The sequence below is a fragment of the Bos javanicus genome, chromosome 11, assembly GCF_032452875.1.
Source record: "Bos javanicus breed banteng chromosome 11, ARS-OSU_banteng_1.0, whole genome shotgun sequence".
Lineage (NCBI taxonomy): Eukaryota > Metazoa > Chordata > Mammalia > Artiodactyla > Bovidae > Bos > Bos javanicus.
In genome coordinates this window covers 19,917,994-19,937,764 of record NC_083878.1, presented here as the reverse complement: position 1 = coordinate 19,937,764, position 19,771 = coordinate 19,917,994, and the positions used below count along the sequence as shown (strand labels likewise).

At 41.9% G+C, this 19,771-nt stretch overlaps 1 protein-coding gene across 1 annotated transcript in view; it reads right to left on the bottom strand.

Annotated features, from left to right (window-relative positions):
- Positions 1 to 19,475, bottom strand: part of QPCT (glutaminyl-peptide cyclotransferase) — a 29,863-nt gene extending 10,388 nt beyond the window's left edge. The window contains exons 1-3 of the mRNA XM_061432090.1: positions 19,236 to 19,475; positions 11,226 to 11,372; positions 3,180 to 3,458 (exon numbers count right to left, since the gene is read on the bottom strand). Of these exons, the coding sequence (XP_061288074.1) occupies positions 3,180 to 3,458; positions 11,226 to 11,372; positions 19,236 to 19,355 (546 nt within the window). The 5' untranslated portion in view covers positions 19,356 to 19,475. The remainder of the gene's footprint in view (positions 1 to 3,179; positions 3,459 to 11,225; positions 11,373 to 19,235) is intronic.
- Between the last annotated feature and the right edge of the window lie 296 nt (positions 19,476 to 19,771).

The following is a 19,771-nucleotide window of genomic DNA, read 5'->3' as shown; positions in this document are numbered from 1 at the left end:
TAGTACTAAAGATAGGATGTGTCTGTCCATGAAACATATATGCGCTCAGGGTTTCATAAGAACTGGGAGACAAAGGTTCGATCCCTGGTCTAGGAAGATCTCCTGGAGAAGGAAATGGCAACCCACTCCAGTATTTTTGCCTGGGAAATCCCATGGACAGAGGAACCAGGTGGGCTACAGTCCATGGAGTCACAAAGAGTCAGACATAAGTTAGCAACTGAGCAACAACAAGAAGTACTGAAACAGACTGTCTCACTGGCAAAAGGTATATTGTACAAACATTAGTGGGTAGACAGTCAAAGAGCCTTGACTGGTTCCAAAGTTCTAACTCCAAATCAAAGAGCATAATCATAGAATACAAGGGCAGAATAAGATGGCTTGGGACCAGAAACACTCTGTTCATGCCCAATGTTTACATATTCTGCAAGTTTGAAGGTTCAGGTGCCTCAGAAATGTCAACAGTTTGGTAACTCCACGGTTCAGTACAATGGCTTGCTCTCATTCCCTTCTCTTCGCACCATCTCATTTAGATAGCCGTAAACTGTTTTGGACAATGACCCTGAGTCCTGTGAGGCAACTTTCTCTTTTTACTTCTTTTTACGATTGGTGGAAAAATAACTTTGGCCTTTAATCTCTAATAACTCAGTCTCGTATCTCAGATCTAGAAAAAATGCATGGCCAGATTTGTGACAGTCTTCTAGTCCTTCTTTCTGGCAATATAACAAATGCCTAGTTACCAGTGTTAACAGAGTCAATACATTACCTGCAGTCTTTCCCCATCCAAGGCTGCATCAGCTAACGCCATAAAAATAAGGTGTAAAAACCACCCCAACTTCAGTGGCTTAAAACAACAATCATGAGTTCTCTGGGATCTGCAGGTTAACTGGGGACAACTGGTTTAGGTTGGAGGAGCTCTGTTTCACCCTGCAGTCATCAAGGTTGGCTCTGTTCCACAAGCCTCTTAGTCTCCTCCTAGGACTGGCAAGCTAGCCAAGTCATGCTCTTCTCACAGTGATGGCCAAGGCACAACAGAGCGAGCCCAATTGCACGAACACATTTCCAGCCTCTGTTTGTTATCTACTAGCATCCCATTGGCCAAGGCAAGTCAAGTAACCAAGTCCAGAGTCAAGGAATGAGGAATTACCACCTGCTCAAGTGGAAGGGCACAGCAAAGTTACAAGACAAGAGAAGTGAAAGTATAATTACAATCTTATTACTAGAAGGGGAAGACTGCAAAGAATTGGAACCATCATCCAGTTAGTTTCCTATCCAGGCTTCTCCAAGGTCACATTCTATCATCCCTTACACAACTCATGACAGCCGAAGAACATAAAATATCTCCTTAATACAAATCTAAAGTACAACTGAAGAATAAATCTGATACTCTCAGGGATTGCATTCAAAACCAGTCTTTATTTTTCATTGCCTACATCACTGTTTACCTCTAATAGAAAAGACACTTATCACAGGGAATATAAGAATCCCTACATGAACTTAAACTATTAAAATAGAATGATCATCTGGAAAGACCAGAGGCCTTTTGGGAGACAATGGGGGAGACTTTTCTACTATGATGGCCATTTCCAATCTATAGGTCCACATCAAAATTTAAATATTTCCAAAATTTTACTGTACTATATAAAAAACTTAAAATGAGGACTTGGAGATCAGATTAAAATTTTTTTGTTGTTTAAAAAAGAAAGGATAATTAAAAGAATGTATGTGCATTTTGCTAATGGAGAGCCTTACTCAAAAATCATTCAGCCCTTTCTACTTCTGGTTACCAGAAGCAGGAGTGAATTACATGGAAACAGGTAAAAGATCTCACCAAGAGAAAACACACCCACCGCATAGACTGTGTCTTTAAACCATATTTTACCTCATTTCATGTACCTACACTAGAAATGCAAATAGGAAAAGTTAACCTTTTATATCAGCTTCTGAACTCTCTCGGTCAATTGCTAGCAAAGGATGCTAGTTAAAAGCAGGGCAGCGCATGGAACAAAGACAATATAGAAGGTTCAGAAAACAAAACAAATGGAAAAAAACAGTGAAAAGGATACTGAGTGGTTATAAACAATTCTTGCTTTCTTCAGTTCAGCATATCCAGCAAAAATAGAACCAAATATCTCTATTACTTCCATTACGAGATAACTTTTTTACTTCTTTACCCCAACTTAAGCTGTCTCCTTCATAAAACTTTGAGGGGGGAAAAAGGTATTTGTTGTCTGTGAACAAAGTTTTCTGTTTTTGCTTTGCTGTGTTTACTCAGTTATGAGTGATATCTGAACAAAACGTCTTCATCTGGTGTAGCACTTTTTTCCAATATACACTTAAGAACACAGAGACTGAAATAACATTATCGGAGAGTCCCAGAAGTATTCTGAACTGAAAATGTAACAAAAGCTTTGCTATGCTACAGAAAATTGAGCCGAGATCCACAGATAAAACAATAATGCATTTCTTCTTCATGCTTTTCATCTTGATATGTCTGAATTACCCATTCTCTACTTCAGAACCACTTTGCTGAAACTCCCTCCCCCAACTCAAGGCCACCATCTCTCAGAATAGAAGGCTGTAATGTTCATGGCTATACAAACAAGAAGAAATAAACATATTTCCTACATATGCCTGAATCAACCTTACACCTTCTTAATTTTTTGCAAAAAAAAAATGTTTTTAATTTGATGTGTATTCATAACTAAGAAATCAGGTGTCAATTAACAAATACACTCTCAGTACTAAGTAAGGTTCATTGCCCATGGTGGACATTATAAATAATGTAATCTTCCGACTGGGCTTCCCTGTGGCTCAGTGGTAAAGAACCCACCTGTCAAGGGAAGAGACATAGGTTCAATCCCTGGGTTGGGAAGATGCCCTGAAGAAGGAAATGGCAATCCACGCCAGTATTCTTGCCTGAGAAATTCCATGGACAAAGGAGTCTGGCAGGCTACAGTCCATGGGGTCACTAAAAGAGTTGGACACAACCAAGCAACTATACAACAACAATCTTCCAATTAATATTTCAAATTCATTTCATATTGCAATAAATTAGCACAAAATACACAGAAAGTCTACATCTCTAGATGGCTTTCTTAATGCCCCATGAACTAGAATTCACTCTGAGTTACTGCTAAATATTTTATTATCCCAGGAATCTGCAGGAGGGAAATAGATACCTTCAAGGAAAAGAGTTGCTTGTCTAAGGCCCGAGCAAGTTCCAGCATCATTGCACATGGCACGGCTGAATCAGTGGCTCCCACAAACACTCTGTCGTCCCAATGAGGAAAATACTTGGAGTCATAGTGACAGGCGAGGACCAAGTGTCGTTTAGCAGTGGGGTTGAGGGTGCTGATGATATTCGAGAAAGACCGGTACCCGTAGGGGGTCTGACTCAAGAAGGTGTCTACTTCCAAGACCCAGTCAGCTTGAAGTCTCTGAATTCTCTGCATGATGTGCTGATCAAAACAAAAACCAAAATTTCAGGTCTAGACAGTTTTGTTTTAGAAATTTTATGTAATACCTCTCAAATTAAAAATGCAATACATATTTATTGTATTAATAGCAAGGATGTTGAAAGGAAAAATAATCTAGTCCTCTCCCATAGTCTCCCCCTGCCAATCCAACCCAACCAACTGTTAATATTACCTATGTTAAGAGTCTGATGTGTATCTACACCCTTCTTGTTTATACAAACATACACTAGCACACAAACATGTATATTTAGCAGAGGGATGTATATTCTTATAGGAATAGAATCCTACTCTACATCTGCTCTGCCCCTTGCTCTTCTCATTTAACAATGTATCATGGACCTCTCTAAAGGAAATTAACCCTGAATATTGTTTGGAAGGACCGATGCTGAAGTTGAAGCTCCAATACTTTGGCCACCTGATGCGAAGAGCCGACTCACTGGAAAAAACCCTGATGCTGGGAAAGATTGGAGGCAGGAGGAGAAGGGGACAGCAGAGGATGAGATGGTTGGATGGCATCACTGACTCAATGGACATGAGTTTGAGCAAACTCCAGGAGATAGTGAAGGACAGGGAACCTGGCATGCTGCAGTCCATGGGGTTGGAAAGAGTCCGACATGACTGAACAACAACAATGGACCTCTCTGCACATAAGGAGATATAGCTCCAGTTCAGTATATATTACAGCTCCCTTTTAATATTTCTAGCAGGATAACAAGACAGATTTGAGACATTAGATATACTGCTGCTGCTGCTGCTAAGTCGCTTCAGTCATGTCCAACTCTGTGTGACCCCATGGACTGCAGCCCACCAGGCTCCCCCGTCCCTGGGATTCTCCAGGCAAGAACACTGGAGTGGGTTGCCATTTCCTTCTCCAACGCATGAAAGTGAAAAGTGAAAGTGAAGTCGCTCAGTCGTGTCCGACCCTCAGTGACCCCACGGACTGCAGCCCACCAGGCTCCTCCATCCATGGGATTTTCCAGGCAAGAGTACTGGAGTGGGGTGCCATTGCCTTCTCCGATTAGATATACTGGATACTTTACCACTAGCGCCACTTGAGAAGCCCTCTTAGAATGGGCAGAACCTCAGATATCCTTCAACCATTCCCTTGTAACTCTCCCCCTTCTGTACATTATCCTTAACAGGTGAGCTCTAGTATCTTTTGTTAGTGTTTGTTACATTATGAAATATTTGCTGACTGGGGGCACATGTTAAGTGCTTGGGACAAAAAGAGTTGCCATTTGCAATTCTCATCCTCAAACAAACACTAACAAAAGATACTAGAGCTCACCTGTTAAGGATAATGTACAGAAGGAGGATGGTTACAAGGGAATGGTTGAAGGATATCTGAGGTTCTGCCCATTCTAAGAAGGCTTCTCAAGTGGCGCTAGTGGTAAAGTATCCACCTGCCAATGTAGAAAACACAGAAGACACGGGGGTCGATCTCTGGGTCAGGAAGATCCTCTAGAGTAGGAAATGGAAGTCCACTCTAGTAATCTTGCCTGGAAAATTCTATGGACAGAGGAGCCAGGTGGGGTACAGTCTATGGGGTCACAAAAGAGTCAAACATGACTGAGCACCTCAGCACACTGCTCTAAGAATCAATCAGTAACTCTGAACCCAAGCCCTGGGATTTCTTTGGAAGGAATGATGCTAAAGCTGAAACTCCAGTACTTTGGTCACCTTATGCGAAGAGTTGATTCATTGGAAAAGATTCTGATGCTGGGAGGGATTGGCAAGAGGAGAAGGGGACGACAGAGGATGAGATGGCTGGATGGCATCACTGACTCGATGGATGTAAGTCTCAGTGAACTCCGGGAGTTGGTGATGGACAGGGAGGCCTGGCGTGCTGCGATTCATGGGGTCGCAAAGAGTCGGACACGACTGAGCGACTGAACTGAATTGAACCATAATGACATAACAAGCAGTTTTCCCTTTGTATTCAAAGCAGGTCCAGATCCTCTGCAAATGCTGGTGAAGATAAGAAAGAATCTATTTTCCCATCTTTCCTGATCACCTTGGGCCTTGTGAGCAACATGATGTCTGACAGGGAAGGGCAACAGATGTAAAAGGAACATCTCTTCAGGGACTGGAGGTGTCTTCTTAAAGAATTTAGAGTTTGTGATGTGAGAAGTTGCAGGTGAGTTCATGGCTGTTCAGTTTGCCCTTTCCTATCTTTATTTTCTCTTTGCTTAATTCTCACTACGTTCCATTTATTTCATTTTGAAATATTATATAGATCGTTGAAGGTTGCCTTAAAAAATTATTTTTAAGTCACACAACAATTATTTTTTATTTTCAAGTCATACAACAATTATTTTTAAGTCACCCATCAACATATCCGGCAATTTGTTCCACAATGAACATCCAGTGGGGATGGACCTTGAGGTGATAAACAAATAACTTATAATGACTGGAAAAGAATGGGAGAATTTTTCCCCCCCAAGGAAATAAATGACTTTCTAGCCTAGCCAAGTCTTGTGTGACCTGCCCTAACTAGTGTGACATGACACGTAGGCAAGAGCCTTGAAACAACTGGGGCAGGAAGCTTCCAGGAAGAGGAAAACTAAGCCAGAGGGAAGACAGTGATTCTGTAGTCAGTCCTGAAAAAGCCAAATAAACAAACCGTTTCCCAGTTACTCCTTGTTCTCTGTCAGGAGGTGGACTTTGGCCTAAAGAGCAATGTATACAACGTACCTTACCTTTTCTATGATACATTTACAGGCTGTTTTTTCATATAAAAATAATTTTTGAACCATTATAACCTTTTTGAAATGATTACTCATCTCTCATTTATTTTGTCATTCTCCACAATGCTTAGTGTTGGGCTTTGTCCACAGTAGGCTATCAGTAAATATGGACTGATTAGAACTCATACTTATTCTAAATGAGACTATATAAAATAATATGGTATAGAATATTAATCATTTGACTAGAGAGAAATCACTGCCTCTAAGAAAAGTTTTCCAGAGAATGTGAAAAGAAGTTATCCCCAGACTTTGGGGAAAAGAAATTTTTCCATAAAAAAGGGGTCAGTCTTTAAAAATAAATAAATAAAAAGCACATCTCCAGAACATCTGGTATCCAGATGATGAATTGCTCCATAAAATGTGTTCAACACCAACAGCAGCCTGCATGCTTACAAAATGAACTGAGATTTTAAAAATATGTATCTCTTAGCTTTGCTCAGCTGAAGTCTCACACACAAACTCATTTCTCAACCCTGAACAGGTTTTGGCCATAATATCTGATACCTGTATTGATGTTAAAATCCACAAAAGTGTCAGCAAATGCCCCCCAAAAGAGTTCTCCCTGCACTAACCTTTTTTACTCAGTATAAATATTTTTATTTGTCTTAGCAACTAATTTCTTTATAAACAATCAAATTGGCTGCATAATCTAATTAGGTCACCAATAGCCCTTATTGTTGTGCTTGTGGCTTGCAGACTTAGTTTGCAAGTTCCCACTGTAATTCTCCAGGGTAGGCTCCACAAACTACTGCTCTTCTCTCTAGACTGCCCCTGAACAGAGAGTGCTTGGCTATGAGAGGGTGTCTAAGGCAGCTATGTTTCCCAAACTCCAGGTTGCAGGAGCCTCAGCCTACCAGGCATGCTAAAATGTAATTTAGAATATAGATGGATTTCTTTTTTTTTTTTCTAATTTTATTTTATTTTTAAACTTTACATAATTGTATTAGTTTTGCCAAATATCAAAATGAATCCACCACAGGTATACATAGATGGATTTCTATACATCTATCTTTTTAAATGGAGAGAGAAGAAAAGAGACAGGGAGATGGATAAAGACACAGAGAGATGAAGACAGAGAGAGAGTGAGACTGAGTAAAGAGAGAAAGAAAAGCACATGAAGATGGAGGGGGAGACAAGGAGAGAGACAAAGAGAGGCCAAGACTGGGGGTGGAGAGAGAGCAAGGAAGAGAAAAATAAAAGTAAACATGACATTCTGCTTCCTGCTTCCTGGGGAGGAAGGCCCGTGGGGGACTTTAGGTAACATTGGTGAATGATGCTGGGTCAAGTTAATTAAACTTACACTCTCCTTTCCAAGGTCTGAGAAACACTGTCATTAGCAGACCAGATTTGTTTGGAAGAAGTAGATTCTGTGCTATTTGCAATAAGTCTGCAAATATTGCCTGGATGCTGCCACTGGGGACTCCGGGCACTTCCTCCCTCTTGGGTGGACCACGTATTAGCCCCTCAGGCTTTCAAACCAGGGCCCTCCATTCACGGATACACATACTTTCCACTAAAGAAGCCCAGCTTCAGCTACTCAGATACACTGGACATCTACAGGGGATTTTAACCACCACATTTCTAGCTTGCTTCTAGACAAAGTTTTTGGCTTGCTCCTCAGTGAGACTTTATCATCTTGACTTTTTAATTCATTGTTTATTCCTCTCTCAGCTAGAAATCACTGGAATCCTCCAAAATTTAATACCTTCCAAGTATTATTTACAAATAAAGTATCTTCTCAAATAAATATATTCTAAAAATCCAAGAGGCAGCATTAGACCCACTGATCAGAGACAATAAAAATGAAGACTATGGGATATTGCTCCCATATTATCCTCTGAAAGGGAATTCATAGCAATATACATCTTTATTGATAACTGATAAAAGTTAATTCACTAATCAATTTTATACCAAGTCTACATTTTTTTTTAGATTTTTAAAGTGTTCTTTAGTTATGACCCTGAAACTCTATAAATTATAAAACATCTATCTGACTGGGTCCTCAAAAGTGCCTCAGGATAAAAAATAATTTTCCACCATTCTTGTCTAAATTTAGTTCAGAGCAAAAGGTACTAATAGTCAAATTAAAGTCATTAGTGCAGTTCCCCCCTAATATCTCAGTATCATCTGTTTCATTTTCAAAAGAGGGAATTCTTTATCTTCCACATTTTGGGGGGGGCAGCTTTCCTAAAATTCATGGTAATTTTCTTCTCCCCAAATTAAAACTGAATGTCTTAAGTGAGATTTCTAACACAACCATTCTGTCAGCACTGCTGCTATGCAGCCAACTATATGCAGGGAATCCAGCAACAGTTCCCGGCACATTCCAAAATACTGTCAATAAATTTCTCACTTGCCTCCACCCCCACCTGCATTGGGAGATGTTATTATGAATTTTGCAAAACTTTTAAATGAATATGTAGTTTTAAAATCACAACAGAATCTATGTATATTATTTCTGCAATCTATACTCCTGGAGCTAGAGAAAGATCAAAATAGCAATATTTTGTTGTCTTTATTGCTTTTTAGAGGACACAGCCAGAAACCTCAGGTCTAAATGTGCATATACATTTTGCGGATATATATTTGGCCTTCTGAGCAATGCTATGGGGAAGTGAAAAAGTGGAGATGGGTGAGCATTACAGACATAGATTTTTTCAAATGAAGAACTGAAGATTTTGCAAAGACCCAGTCAATGCCCTGAACTTTTCTGGAAAATGCTTGAGCGATGAGGCCCAGGGGAGATCATTGAAATGAGTGGTATGTGCCTTGCTCTCCAACTGGGGCCTGAGAAGACACAGAGCTGGACTCATGCGTGAGCACACACCACAGAGCTAGGCTCGCCCAGCCACTGCTCTCCAGGGCTTGGATGGAGAAGTCAAGTAGATCCCAGTGCAGGTTCCAGCCTCATCTCTACAACATGTATAACCATGAGCAAGTTAAATTGCATACCTCAGCCTTTTAAAATCTGTAGCACTGGGAGAATAATTGTCCCCAAAAAGGTGGCACTGCCGTGTGAACTGAATGAGATTATCCAAGCAAAGTTTTCCATCAAGTGCCTGACAGAGCTGGAAAAAGCCCTGGATAAAAGTCTGCCATCATCAGCATTATTCCTCTCTCTGCCTAGAGCTTAGAAGAAATTAATGTCGTCTTTGGGTCTCCTCCACCTAAGTCCTTAAGGAAAGCAAGAGCTGTTTGGATGGAAGACAAGAGGCTAATGGGGCAACAGACAATGCATCTGGGCTCACCTTGAGAGGCAGAAGTCATATATTGGATAGAGAGGAAGAGCCCACCAGCTGTGCTGCTGGGCCTTGCGGGTATCACTTTGTCACTGCAGTGGAGTGCCAAGGGGTTTGCTGGAAGAGTTAGGCAAGTGGGCTACCCTCAGAGAGGCCAGCCTCTCCCCATTCCTTCCCAAGCTGCCCCTAAAAATGGGGCTACCTTGAAAACACAGGCATTCAGAGCTGGGGTTTCAGATTGCTGAAGAGGATAGACACTTAGGAGTCAGAGAGACATTCAGGTTTAGTCCCTCTAATGGCCTAATCCACCCTCCATAGCAGTGTCTTCCAAACTACAGTGCAAAAATCAGTGCGTCTTGAAATCAGATTAGTGGTTCATGACTAGAGTAAAAGGAAAACTAGTAAAATAAAATTAAAATCAGAGGAACTAAAGAGCCTCTTGATGAAGGTTAAAGAGGAGAGTGAAAAGGCTGGCTTAAAACTCAACATTAAAAAAACTAAGATCATAGCATCTGGTCCCATCACTTCATGGCAAATAGATGGGGAAACAATCAACACAGTGACAGACTTTTATTTTCTCGGGCTCTAAAATCACTGCAGATGGTGACTGCAGCCATGAAATTAAAAGATGCTTGCTCATTGGAAGAAAAGCTATGACCAACCTAGACAGCATATTAAAAGCAGAGACATTACCAACAAAGGTCCATGTAGTCAAAGCTATGGTTTTTCCAGTAGTCATGTATGGGTGTGAGAGTTGGAGAATAAAGAAGGCTAAGCGCCAAAGAATTGATGCTTTTGAACTATGGTGTTGGAGAAGACTCTTGAGAGTCCTTGGACTGTAAGGAAATCAAACCAGTTAATCCTAAAGGAAATCAATCCTGAATACTCATTAGAAGGACTGATGCTAAAGATGAAGCTCCAAAACTTTAGCCACCTGATGCAAAGACCTGATTCATTAGAAAAGACCCTGATGCTGGGAAAGATTGAAAGCAGGAGAAGAAGCAGACAACAGAGAACAAAGTGGTTGGATGGCAACACTAACTCAATGGACATGAGTTTGAGCAAGCTCCAGGAGATAGTAAAGAACAGGGAAGCCTGGCCTACTGCAGTCCATGGGGTCACAAAGAGTCAGACACGACTTAGCTACTGAACAACATCAACAGATTGCACATAATAGGAGTATTTTTTAAGAAAGTTTTTTATTAGTTAACTCTATGTTTTTGTGTATAAAATGTAATATATATATATATATATATATTTGCCATGTGTCGGAGTCAGAAGCTTGAGAAGCACTGTACTTGAAAAAGTAGTTTATCACTGGTCTTAACTCTCCCTCCAGGTAAAATACAATTTCAAAAGGGGAATAAAGACCTGTTAAGACCATAACTCACTCTTGACCCAGAACTGTTAAGAAAGAAATGTCCAAGTCTGTTGAGATTGGGTGTTTAAAGTTCAAGAAAACTTGGTTGGGTGCCTGGGGGTGTGTTATAGAAAAAATCAAGAGTTGGGTACCTAGTACCCTGTCTGATTTTGGCCCTCTCAGACAGAGAATTCATATATAAATTGATTTAGGTTAACATGCATCTCTTAATTCAGAATAGATATTTACTGTTAGTTGTCTGCTTTTCTAGGATGCTTATTTTAGTTAATAAGATGCGATGACAGATCTGAATATAAGACAACTCAGAATTTTGAGCATAGCATCATCTCTCATGGGAACGGAATGTGTTGGACAACCTTCAGAGTAGTGTGCTGTTTCTCACCTGGCGAGCAGCAAAGCTTCCAGGCGATCCAGGATATCGCTCTATCAGCAATGGTCGTAAGTCATTTTGCCACATTTCAGAAATACTGGTGCCTTCTGCAACTTGCCGAAGAGATGATACATTCAAAAGGGCTGGTTGGTGATAATTCTGATAAATAAATAAACATTAATATTTACATCATTTCATAACATATTTAAGATTTATCCTGAAACATTTGCAATTGTAAAATATTTGCTTTGAACTTCAAGATAAAGGGATAGCTCTTACATTATAACATAGTAAATTAAACTGCTGCTACTGCTGCTAAGTCATCTGCAACCCCACAGATGGCAGCCAACCAGGCTCCCCCGTCCCTGGGATTCTCCAGGCAAGAACACTGGAGTGGGTTGCCATTTCCTTCTCCAGTGAATGAAAGTGAAAAGGGAAAGTGAAGTTGCTCAGTTGTGTCCAACTCTTCACGACCCCATGGACTGTAGCCTACCAGGCTCCTCCGTCCACGGGATTTTCCAGGCAAGAGTACTGGAGTGGGTTGCCATTGCCTTCTCCCAGTAAATTAAACTACTCAACTTTAAAATTGGCCCCTTAGATCTACAAGTTCGACTGTTTTGGCAGCTTGTTTTTAAAACAGAATTAAGATAATGCTTTGAATCTGAGAATTAATGCTTAACACTTGTAGCTGTGTAACTTTTAATAATTTTGCTACAATTACTTTGTAAAACTAAGGTTTACAAATAACAATTGTTGATATCCTAATCTTAAGAAAACTCAATATTGCAAAAACTACAGCCAACAAAACAATATACTCTGTTAGCATAATTGTTCTATAAAAGCCAGTGTGATGTTATGGAATAAGCATACTCTTGGGGTGAGAGGAGCTGGATTCAAAGTTTCTGCTGCCATTTACAGGTTGTATGACCTTGGCCAGGTCACTTAAATTCTCATTTCCCTAAAATGCTAATAAAGGAATTTGAGCTAAATCTGCATTGTCTAATATGGTAGCCAGGAGCCACATGTGCTATTAAGCTCTTGAAATGTAGAGAGTCAGGTGGAAGCGTGCTTTATGTGTAACACACATATTGAATTTTGAAGACTTCGTATGAAAAAACATGCAAAATAGCTCACTAAGAATTTTTATAGTGATTAAAAGTTGAAATGAAAAAATTTGATATATTGAGTTAAATAGTGTTAAAATTAATTTAACCTATTGTCTTTTACTTTTTTAATAGAGCTACTAGAAAATTTTAAATTACATATGTGCTTCGCATTATATATTTCTATTGAATAGCTCTAACCAGATGATTGTTGCAATTCTTTTCAGTCAGAGATTGATGATTCTACAATCCACTAAATAGTACATTTTTTGTCTTCAGTTAAAATTATTTTAATATTCCATTAATGCTCACACTCTTTGATACACTTATATATTAAGTGAACCTTAATTTAAGCAGCTGAACAAACATAACATTCAAATTTGTATTCTGGATACTACTTTATACATGCTGAATTTTCTTATAATTCCAGTAATGATGAATCATTCATTCATTACATGTTCATCAGGCATTCAATGACAGAAAGTGTCACTCCTCCCCATAGGGAAGTGAGTCCTTGATCTGATTTCTTCTCTGAGGGGAATGATGAAGGTAACATAAATTTTTCGGAAATCAAAACAGAGCTCATGGGAGCCCTCTCTATTTTATGGCTTTTTCCAAAACCAGTATAAATTGATTATGTGCAGGTTATCACATGGGTGTTTTCACTCCATGAGAAACTGTGGAATTAGAGCATGCTTATTGTCTGATTGGAGAAGAAATGGCAACCCACTCCAGTACTCTTGCCTGGAAAATCCCATGGACAGAGAAGCCTGGTAGACTATAGTCCATGGGATCACAAAGAGTCGCACACGACTGAGCGACTTCACTTTATTGTCTAACGCTTATTATACTTATACTTCACTATGTCTCAGTGGCACTCTCAGCTATTATCACACAAAGATAGGGGGCTGTGGGTCCAGGCAGCCCCCTTCAACTTGGCCTCTCAACTCAACTCCTCATCATTTACTATCTATAACTCTGGCTAGGTTACTTAACCTCATTATGACTTAACATCCTCATCTGTAAAAGGGAAGTAATAACACCTACTTTCCAGGGTAATTATAACTAAGTGAGCTAACTCATGTAAACTACCTCAGTAAACATTTGGTAAGTATTATTAGTTCTATTACTGTCTATCAGACACTGAAGAGGTATAAAATTCTGAGCTGGAAAGGTCACTTAGAGATGATTATAATCCAATCTCTTTGCTGTCAGTGGAAACTGAGTCAGAGAGACTAGCTGATTTTCCCAAGGTTGTAGGAGAGTTACAGGTAAGTTCGAGAAAGGATCATGGTGGTGTCAATTTCCAATCCCATGCTCTGCCTCCCTGCATTATCTGTGACTTTCAGTGCACAACACTGTCTATTGATGCTGCTTCTGAACATCTTAAGGTTTGTGTTTATTTACTGATCATACATTTAAAAATATATTTCCTTGCTAAATTTGTTGCTGTAGCCTTTAAAGTCCCTGGTACCTCAGATCTAAGTCTTCCTGTTAACACTCAAACAGCACTTTGAGAAGAAAGAGGGAGATAAAAGATAAAACCATAGAAATGTGAGAAGCGAAAAGAAGAGAATGGAGGCAAGAAGTTGGAAAACTCACACGGTTAATTATTACTTAACACAGACAACAAGAGCCTCTGATCTCTCCTGCTGCCCCACAAGCCCCGTGCAGGACCACTCAGACCAACTCACCATGCTTCAGTCTCCCTGGCATTCTTCAGGACCCAAGGCAGTGAGGCTCAGGCTTCTTGGGGCATTTGCATTGTGGTGCCTTCTACCCTTGAAGGCTTTCCGCTTCCTCTTCACCTAGCTAACTCCTGCTCATTTCAGGTTGGAGTGTAGAGGCCTTGTGTGTCTATTTGTTTAATGTCTAATTTCATGCAAGATGTCAACTCCAAGAGGACAGGAACTATCTCTCTTACTTGCCATGCTCTCCCCAGAACCACACAGCACCTAGCTCACGTGGCACACTCAATAATAATTGGGTTAACTCATCAAATATGGAATCAACAAGTGAACTGTCTTTCTAAAACTAACTTCATTAAGACGGTATGTACATAATAATAAAGTAAAATGGGAAGTTTCCCATCATATATACCAAGTCAGTTGAATGAACAGAGATTATAGAGCCAGGAAAGACAAGCGGCTGCCTGCTACAGAGGGCCAGGAAGTGCTGTAGTTCAATGTTGGTAGACTTTGTTCTTTTTGAGTTTCTGAGAGTCGGTGCTTGTGATGTTTAGAGTTGAGAGCTGGCCTGGGAAAGTCACTGTGACAATCAAGAATTGTTGTGTCAAAGGCTGTCTGGCCAAGGACTCCTTTTCATTTACTGTTTATTACTCCATCCATCCCAGACCCTATCTGGTCACTGTGGTCCTTGACTCCATGTCCACAGTGAATGGAAATCAAGTTGATATTTAAATGGGCGATTTATATAAAAATTGCCGCCATGGCTTGCCCGCTTGCCCAACAGGGTGGAGTGTTGCTCCAGGACCCTTTGTTTTGAGCATGTAAGATCCTCTGTTCAATAAATCACTGATTGTCTCTGTCACCATCTCCAGGTTCTTTCTTTGGCCTCGAAACTGGGCAACTACAAGGTTCACAGGCCTGCAGGGTGCAGCCCAACAATTCATGAGCCAAACAGGAGCCCAAGGAAACTCCCATGAGCCCCAAGATGTTGGGAAATAAGGATTATGAGGAAGAAGGGAAATAAGTAAATAAGTAAATAGGTGATTTACGGAGGCTTAAAAAGAGTTCTTAAGAGATTTAAGGAAAAAACAGGAACAAAATAATCCTCTAGCATCACTACCTGTTACAGATACTGTGAATGAAACATGGTTGACAAACAATGCTTAATGGATAAGTAAAGGGTAAGCTCATTAGATAAGTCTATTGGTGCTCCTGAATACAGAAACTTACCTGTGTTGATCCTCAGTCTCCTGGGCTTACGCATTAAATGAACACACTTCGGTAAAGAGCCCTTCCCCTCCCTGCCTCTCTGGGAATAAAGATGCCCCTGTGAAATCACAGAGATTAAAAGCTATGCTATGCCAAGCTAAGTCACTTCAGTCGTGTCCGACTCTGTGCGACCCCATAGACGGCAGCCCACCAGGCTCTCCTGTCCCTGGGATTCTCCAGGCAAGAACACTGGAGTGGGTTGCCATTTCCTTCTCCAATGCATGAAAGTGAAAAGTGAAAGTGAAGTCGCTCAGTCGTGTCCGACTCTTAGCGACCCCATGGACTGCAGCCTTCCAGGCTCCTCCATCCATGGGATTTTCCAGGCAAGAGTACTGGAGTGGGGTGCCATTGCCTTCTGCTAGAGAAGGGGAAACAGTCATAATCGGTTAATTGCCTAAGCTTTTCTATTCATTAAAGCCCTGAATGGAGAACCATTTGATTTTTCCAACCTAAACAGCATTTGTTTGATTTTTACGGAGGCTGACTCTCAGAACTCAATAAATATAAAAATCTATGTGCAGCTGAGAGGAAGCAGTAGAGAAGAAACCTGAAAATAAAGTGCAAATTGGGCACAAAGACAGTAAATGAATGAGGTAAAACTGTGTTGAGCTCAATGTTAAATGTCAACCCCAAACCACTCTAGGTTTATTTCAGTTAAAAGGCACATAGACAATTTTCCATTGGTACGGGCATTCTCAGAGGAGTGAGTCTCTATTACAGCCCCTGCCTTGTCTTTCCATCCAGGCAGAAAGGACAATAAGTCTGCTTTGGGTGACAAGAATCTTTCAGCTGCAAAAGTGTGAACCAGGTCTCCTTCAGCATCTCCTCTGGACTAATCACACGGTGCCCGGCCAAAGAGGGTTTTAATTACACAATTTGCAGAACTGGCCCGGTTTGCAGATGGATTTGAGGTCCCACACCATTGAATGGAAGGGAGAACATTACAGAAGCACAGCCAAATCAATTCTAGTTTCCATCCAATATGAGCATCACCCAGACAGCGCTCACATTAACACCTGTGTCTACTTCAAATTCAACCCATTTATAGAACTCCTTCTGGGTCAGATGCCACTGATATGATAAATGAAGTTGTGGAACAGTTGAGAAGTGAATATGATAAAGTCCTATCTTCTTTAATGCTAGCAGCCCTCTATCTAAAAGCGAAACAGTGCAGGTTTTAAAAACAACAATTTAGAGCCAAATCCCAGATCCTCACTTGCTAGCTATGACCAGGAAAAGCTCCCGTATCTGCATAATGGATGTCATAGTACTTACCAGCCAGATGCAAGAAGCTCAAAAACAGCACATTTTCTTTCTCCTTTTACCACCAACATGCAGACTACCACTGGCCCTCTGCCCCTGCCAGTGGAGTCTCCATTGCTGCTTTATGATTCACAGGAATCATAATGGGCAGAGGGATAGATGGCCAAGAATTTTAGAACCACAGAGGAGGGGAACCTAATGGGGTTTTAGAATATATGTGGTTCCAGAAGTGGAAAAACGTGAATTCTGGTGAGAGCAGTAATTCTCCTCCAGAACAATCCTAGAGGAGGGCTCCTAGGTGAAGCCAACTCTCCTGTACAAGGTTCCTCCATCCTTCATATGACTTAAAGTTTTCTTTTTTACTTTTGTTAATAACAAAGGGAAAATCTATCAAGTAAAATACATTGGGTCCCAGCTTCATGATAAAGAAAGTTTGGAAACCACCTAAACATCCAATAATAAAGGCATGGTTGAATTAAGGAAAGACAAGGACTCTTCAATTCGCAGCTGTAATGGTGGTCAAGGTTCCTCATCTGTAAATTGGGGATGAATATATCCTTCTTACTACAAGGGCACTGCGAGGTTCAAGTCAGATGCTTATATATAGAAGCCTGATACCCAGATGCCAATGCCCCTGAATATATACCAGTGAGCCCACCTGTGAATCAAATAACATATAATATGACTTCTATGGAAAAATCGTTTACAGGTTTCAAACAAATCGCGGTCTTCTAAACACAACCATAAAGTAGGGTTGAACTGTTTTTACATATTAGATCCCACTGGAAAAGACACACCTTTATTTCAAAGCAAAGAAATGGATTTCAAAATCAGTACTTCCTTTACCACACCTCACCTTTTAGCAGACCAGTGTGCCAAGGGCACACCCCACATGATTAAAATAGCTAAATATCATGCAGAGCAGGAAGGCATGAATTTTAGTGTGGATTAATTCATTTCCCAGGCTGCAAATTGTACTTGACACCTGATAGATCTTATTAAAGCCTTAAAGGGTAAGGGGCTGGGGGACCAGAAATCAGGCATTGTCGTGGCTGACTTTATCATTTGCATCAATTGCTTACACATCTTGAAAGGAAACAAATAGAACAGCGATTAGAAGATTCTTAAATATAAAAGAGATTCGGGCTTTAAAAGACATTTCTCAAAAGCTAGAGTCTCATTAGTTTAAAAGACTGAAAGAATCCAGCACCTTCTCACATCCACAAATACCTCCTGCTTGAAAATGACCCCTCAGAACAGCTCCTTCTGTCCCCACCTCACTTATTCCCATCCATTTCCACGGATCATAAAGACACATTTGGTGTGGCTCCACATTCTGGTAGTTAATGCCCCTTCCCAATTTCTGGCAGGAAAGAGAAGATGGAAGTCTGTAACCCTATGTTCATCAATGGACATTAGTCCTATTGAATTCTCATGGGAAGCTTTTCTTATAATGAAGTTATTTGTGAATCGATTGCCCTCATCGTCCCCAGGTTCCCTGTGGCTAGTGATGTCCTTATGTAAGTGGAGCACCCTTGTGGTCCTTGAATGGTGAAGCTATAAGTATCACCCAGAGAGCTGAAGTGGACTATTGATATCCATAGTCTGTGGCAGGCCAGGACCCACAGGTGAGCCCGGAGAGGGCCTGTGCATTCGCCCTGAGCCCTCTAAGTCAGTACTGGCAGACCACAAGCATTTAAGAGATCTGTTCAACAACGCTGTCAAAGGTCATATCCCTTTCAGTTCAGTTCAGTTCAGTTCAGTCGCTCAGTCGTGTCGGACTCTCCGCGACCCCATGAATCGCAGCACGCCAGGCCTCCCTGTCCATCACCAACTCCTGGAGTTCACTCAGACTCACGTCCATCGAGTCAATGATGCCATCCAGCCATCTCATTCTCTGTCCCTTTACTTTGCTGCTTTTCTTAGTATCTTTGAAAGTATACCAACCTTTGCTTAAGTCCCTAGCAGTTTTACACAGTTTTGAAAAACTGTTACACAAGAAATGGAAATAACTGTGAACCTATTTACTTCACACAGAGGGAGCTTGCAAATCCCTTTTATCCTAAGTTCATTACATGAAATCTCCACCTACAATTTTATACATTTCTTTAACAATTGTATTTTACTTTTAACGAAAAAAAAAAAAACCAAAACCATTTTAAAGTAAAGTGGGTCTCCAAGTAATCTCCTCCTTTCGGCTCTGATTCGCTTAAAAATCTAAAACAGACCGACACACACGTCTGTGCCTGGAAACTTCAACACCGGGAAGGCGTCCCGGGATACGGCGGAGCGGCGAGGGGGCGGTGGCACACCCCCAGGCACGCCCCGCACCTAGGCCGCCTGGAGTGCCGAGACCCAGCCCCCGCGTCTCCTGAGCTGGCGGATGCGCCGGTGCTGCGCCCTCACCTCCCCGCTCCGCCACTGCAGGCAAGTCACACTTCGTGTGCCTATCAGTACCAGCATCAGACCGCAGCCGAGCACAGCCCGGTGACATCACCCAGCTCCCAAGGCATCTCCAAAGCCTCCCGGCGGCCAGCCAGGCACCCTGGCGAGCACGCAGAGCCCCAACTCTTTGGGGCGCAGGGTTGGGGGACCTCGGCTCTGCCCGCTTCTCATCCTGCCCAGGTGGGGGTCGCGGGACTGAGTCCCCGCACGCGAGAGAGCCGCCCAGATACAATCGCGCAGCAGCAGTCTCTCACCTTCTCTTGGGTCCAGTCTACCGCGCCCCGACGGACCCCACTGACTGCCAGGGGTAGGACGGCCACCAGCAGCAGCAGGTGGAGGGTGTCCACGACGCGCGGGTCCCTGCAGCCTGCCATCTCTCCTGGGCTGTCTGGGTGCCGGTTCCTGGAGCCGCCGGCGGTCACGAGCCCGGGAACGCGCGTCCTTCGCCTTCCCCCTTCTCCACCCTTGGGTCGACTGCGCCCGCCTCCCCATCGTCTCCGGGTCGCCTCCCCGCCGCTCTGCGCAGGCCAAAGCCGCAGCTCTCCACCCACCACCCCCACCTTAGCAACCCGGGGACTGGGCTGTCCTAGGAGGCACGAGCTTCCGAATCCACGGGGACTCACTGCCACTTCCTTGGAAGAAGGGAAGGAGAGAAGAGACATGGGAGAAGCATCTTTACGATCTCCACTGCTGTGACGGGAATGGAAAGGGGAGGAGACCCTGTGAGGTTGAGAATTGTTTTCCCACGGCCCATTTAGAAGGGATAGACAGGGATCGCTATTTACCGAAT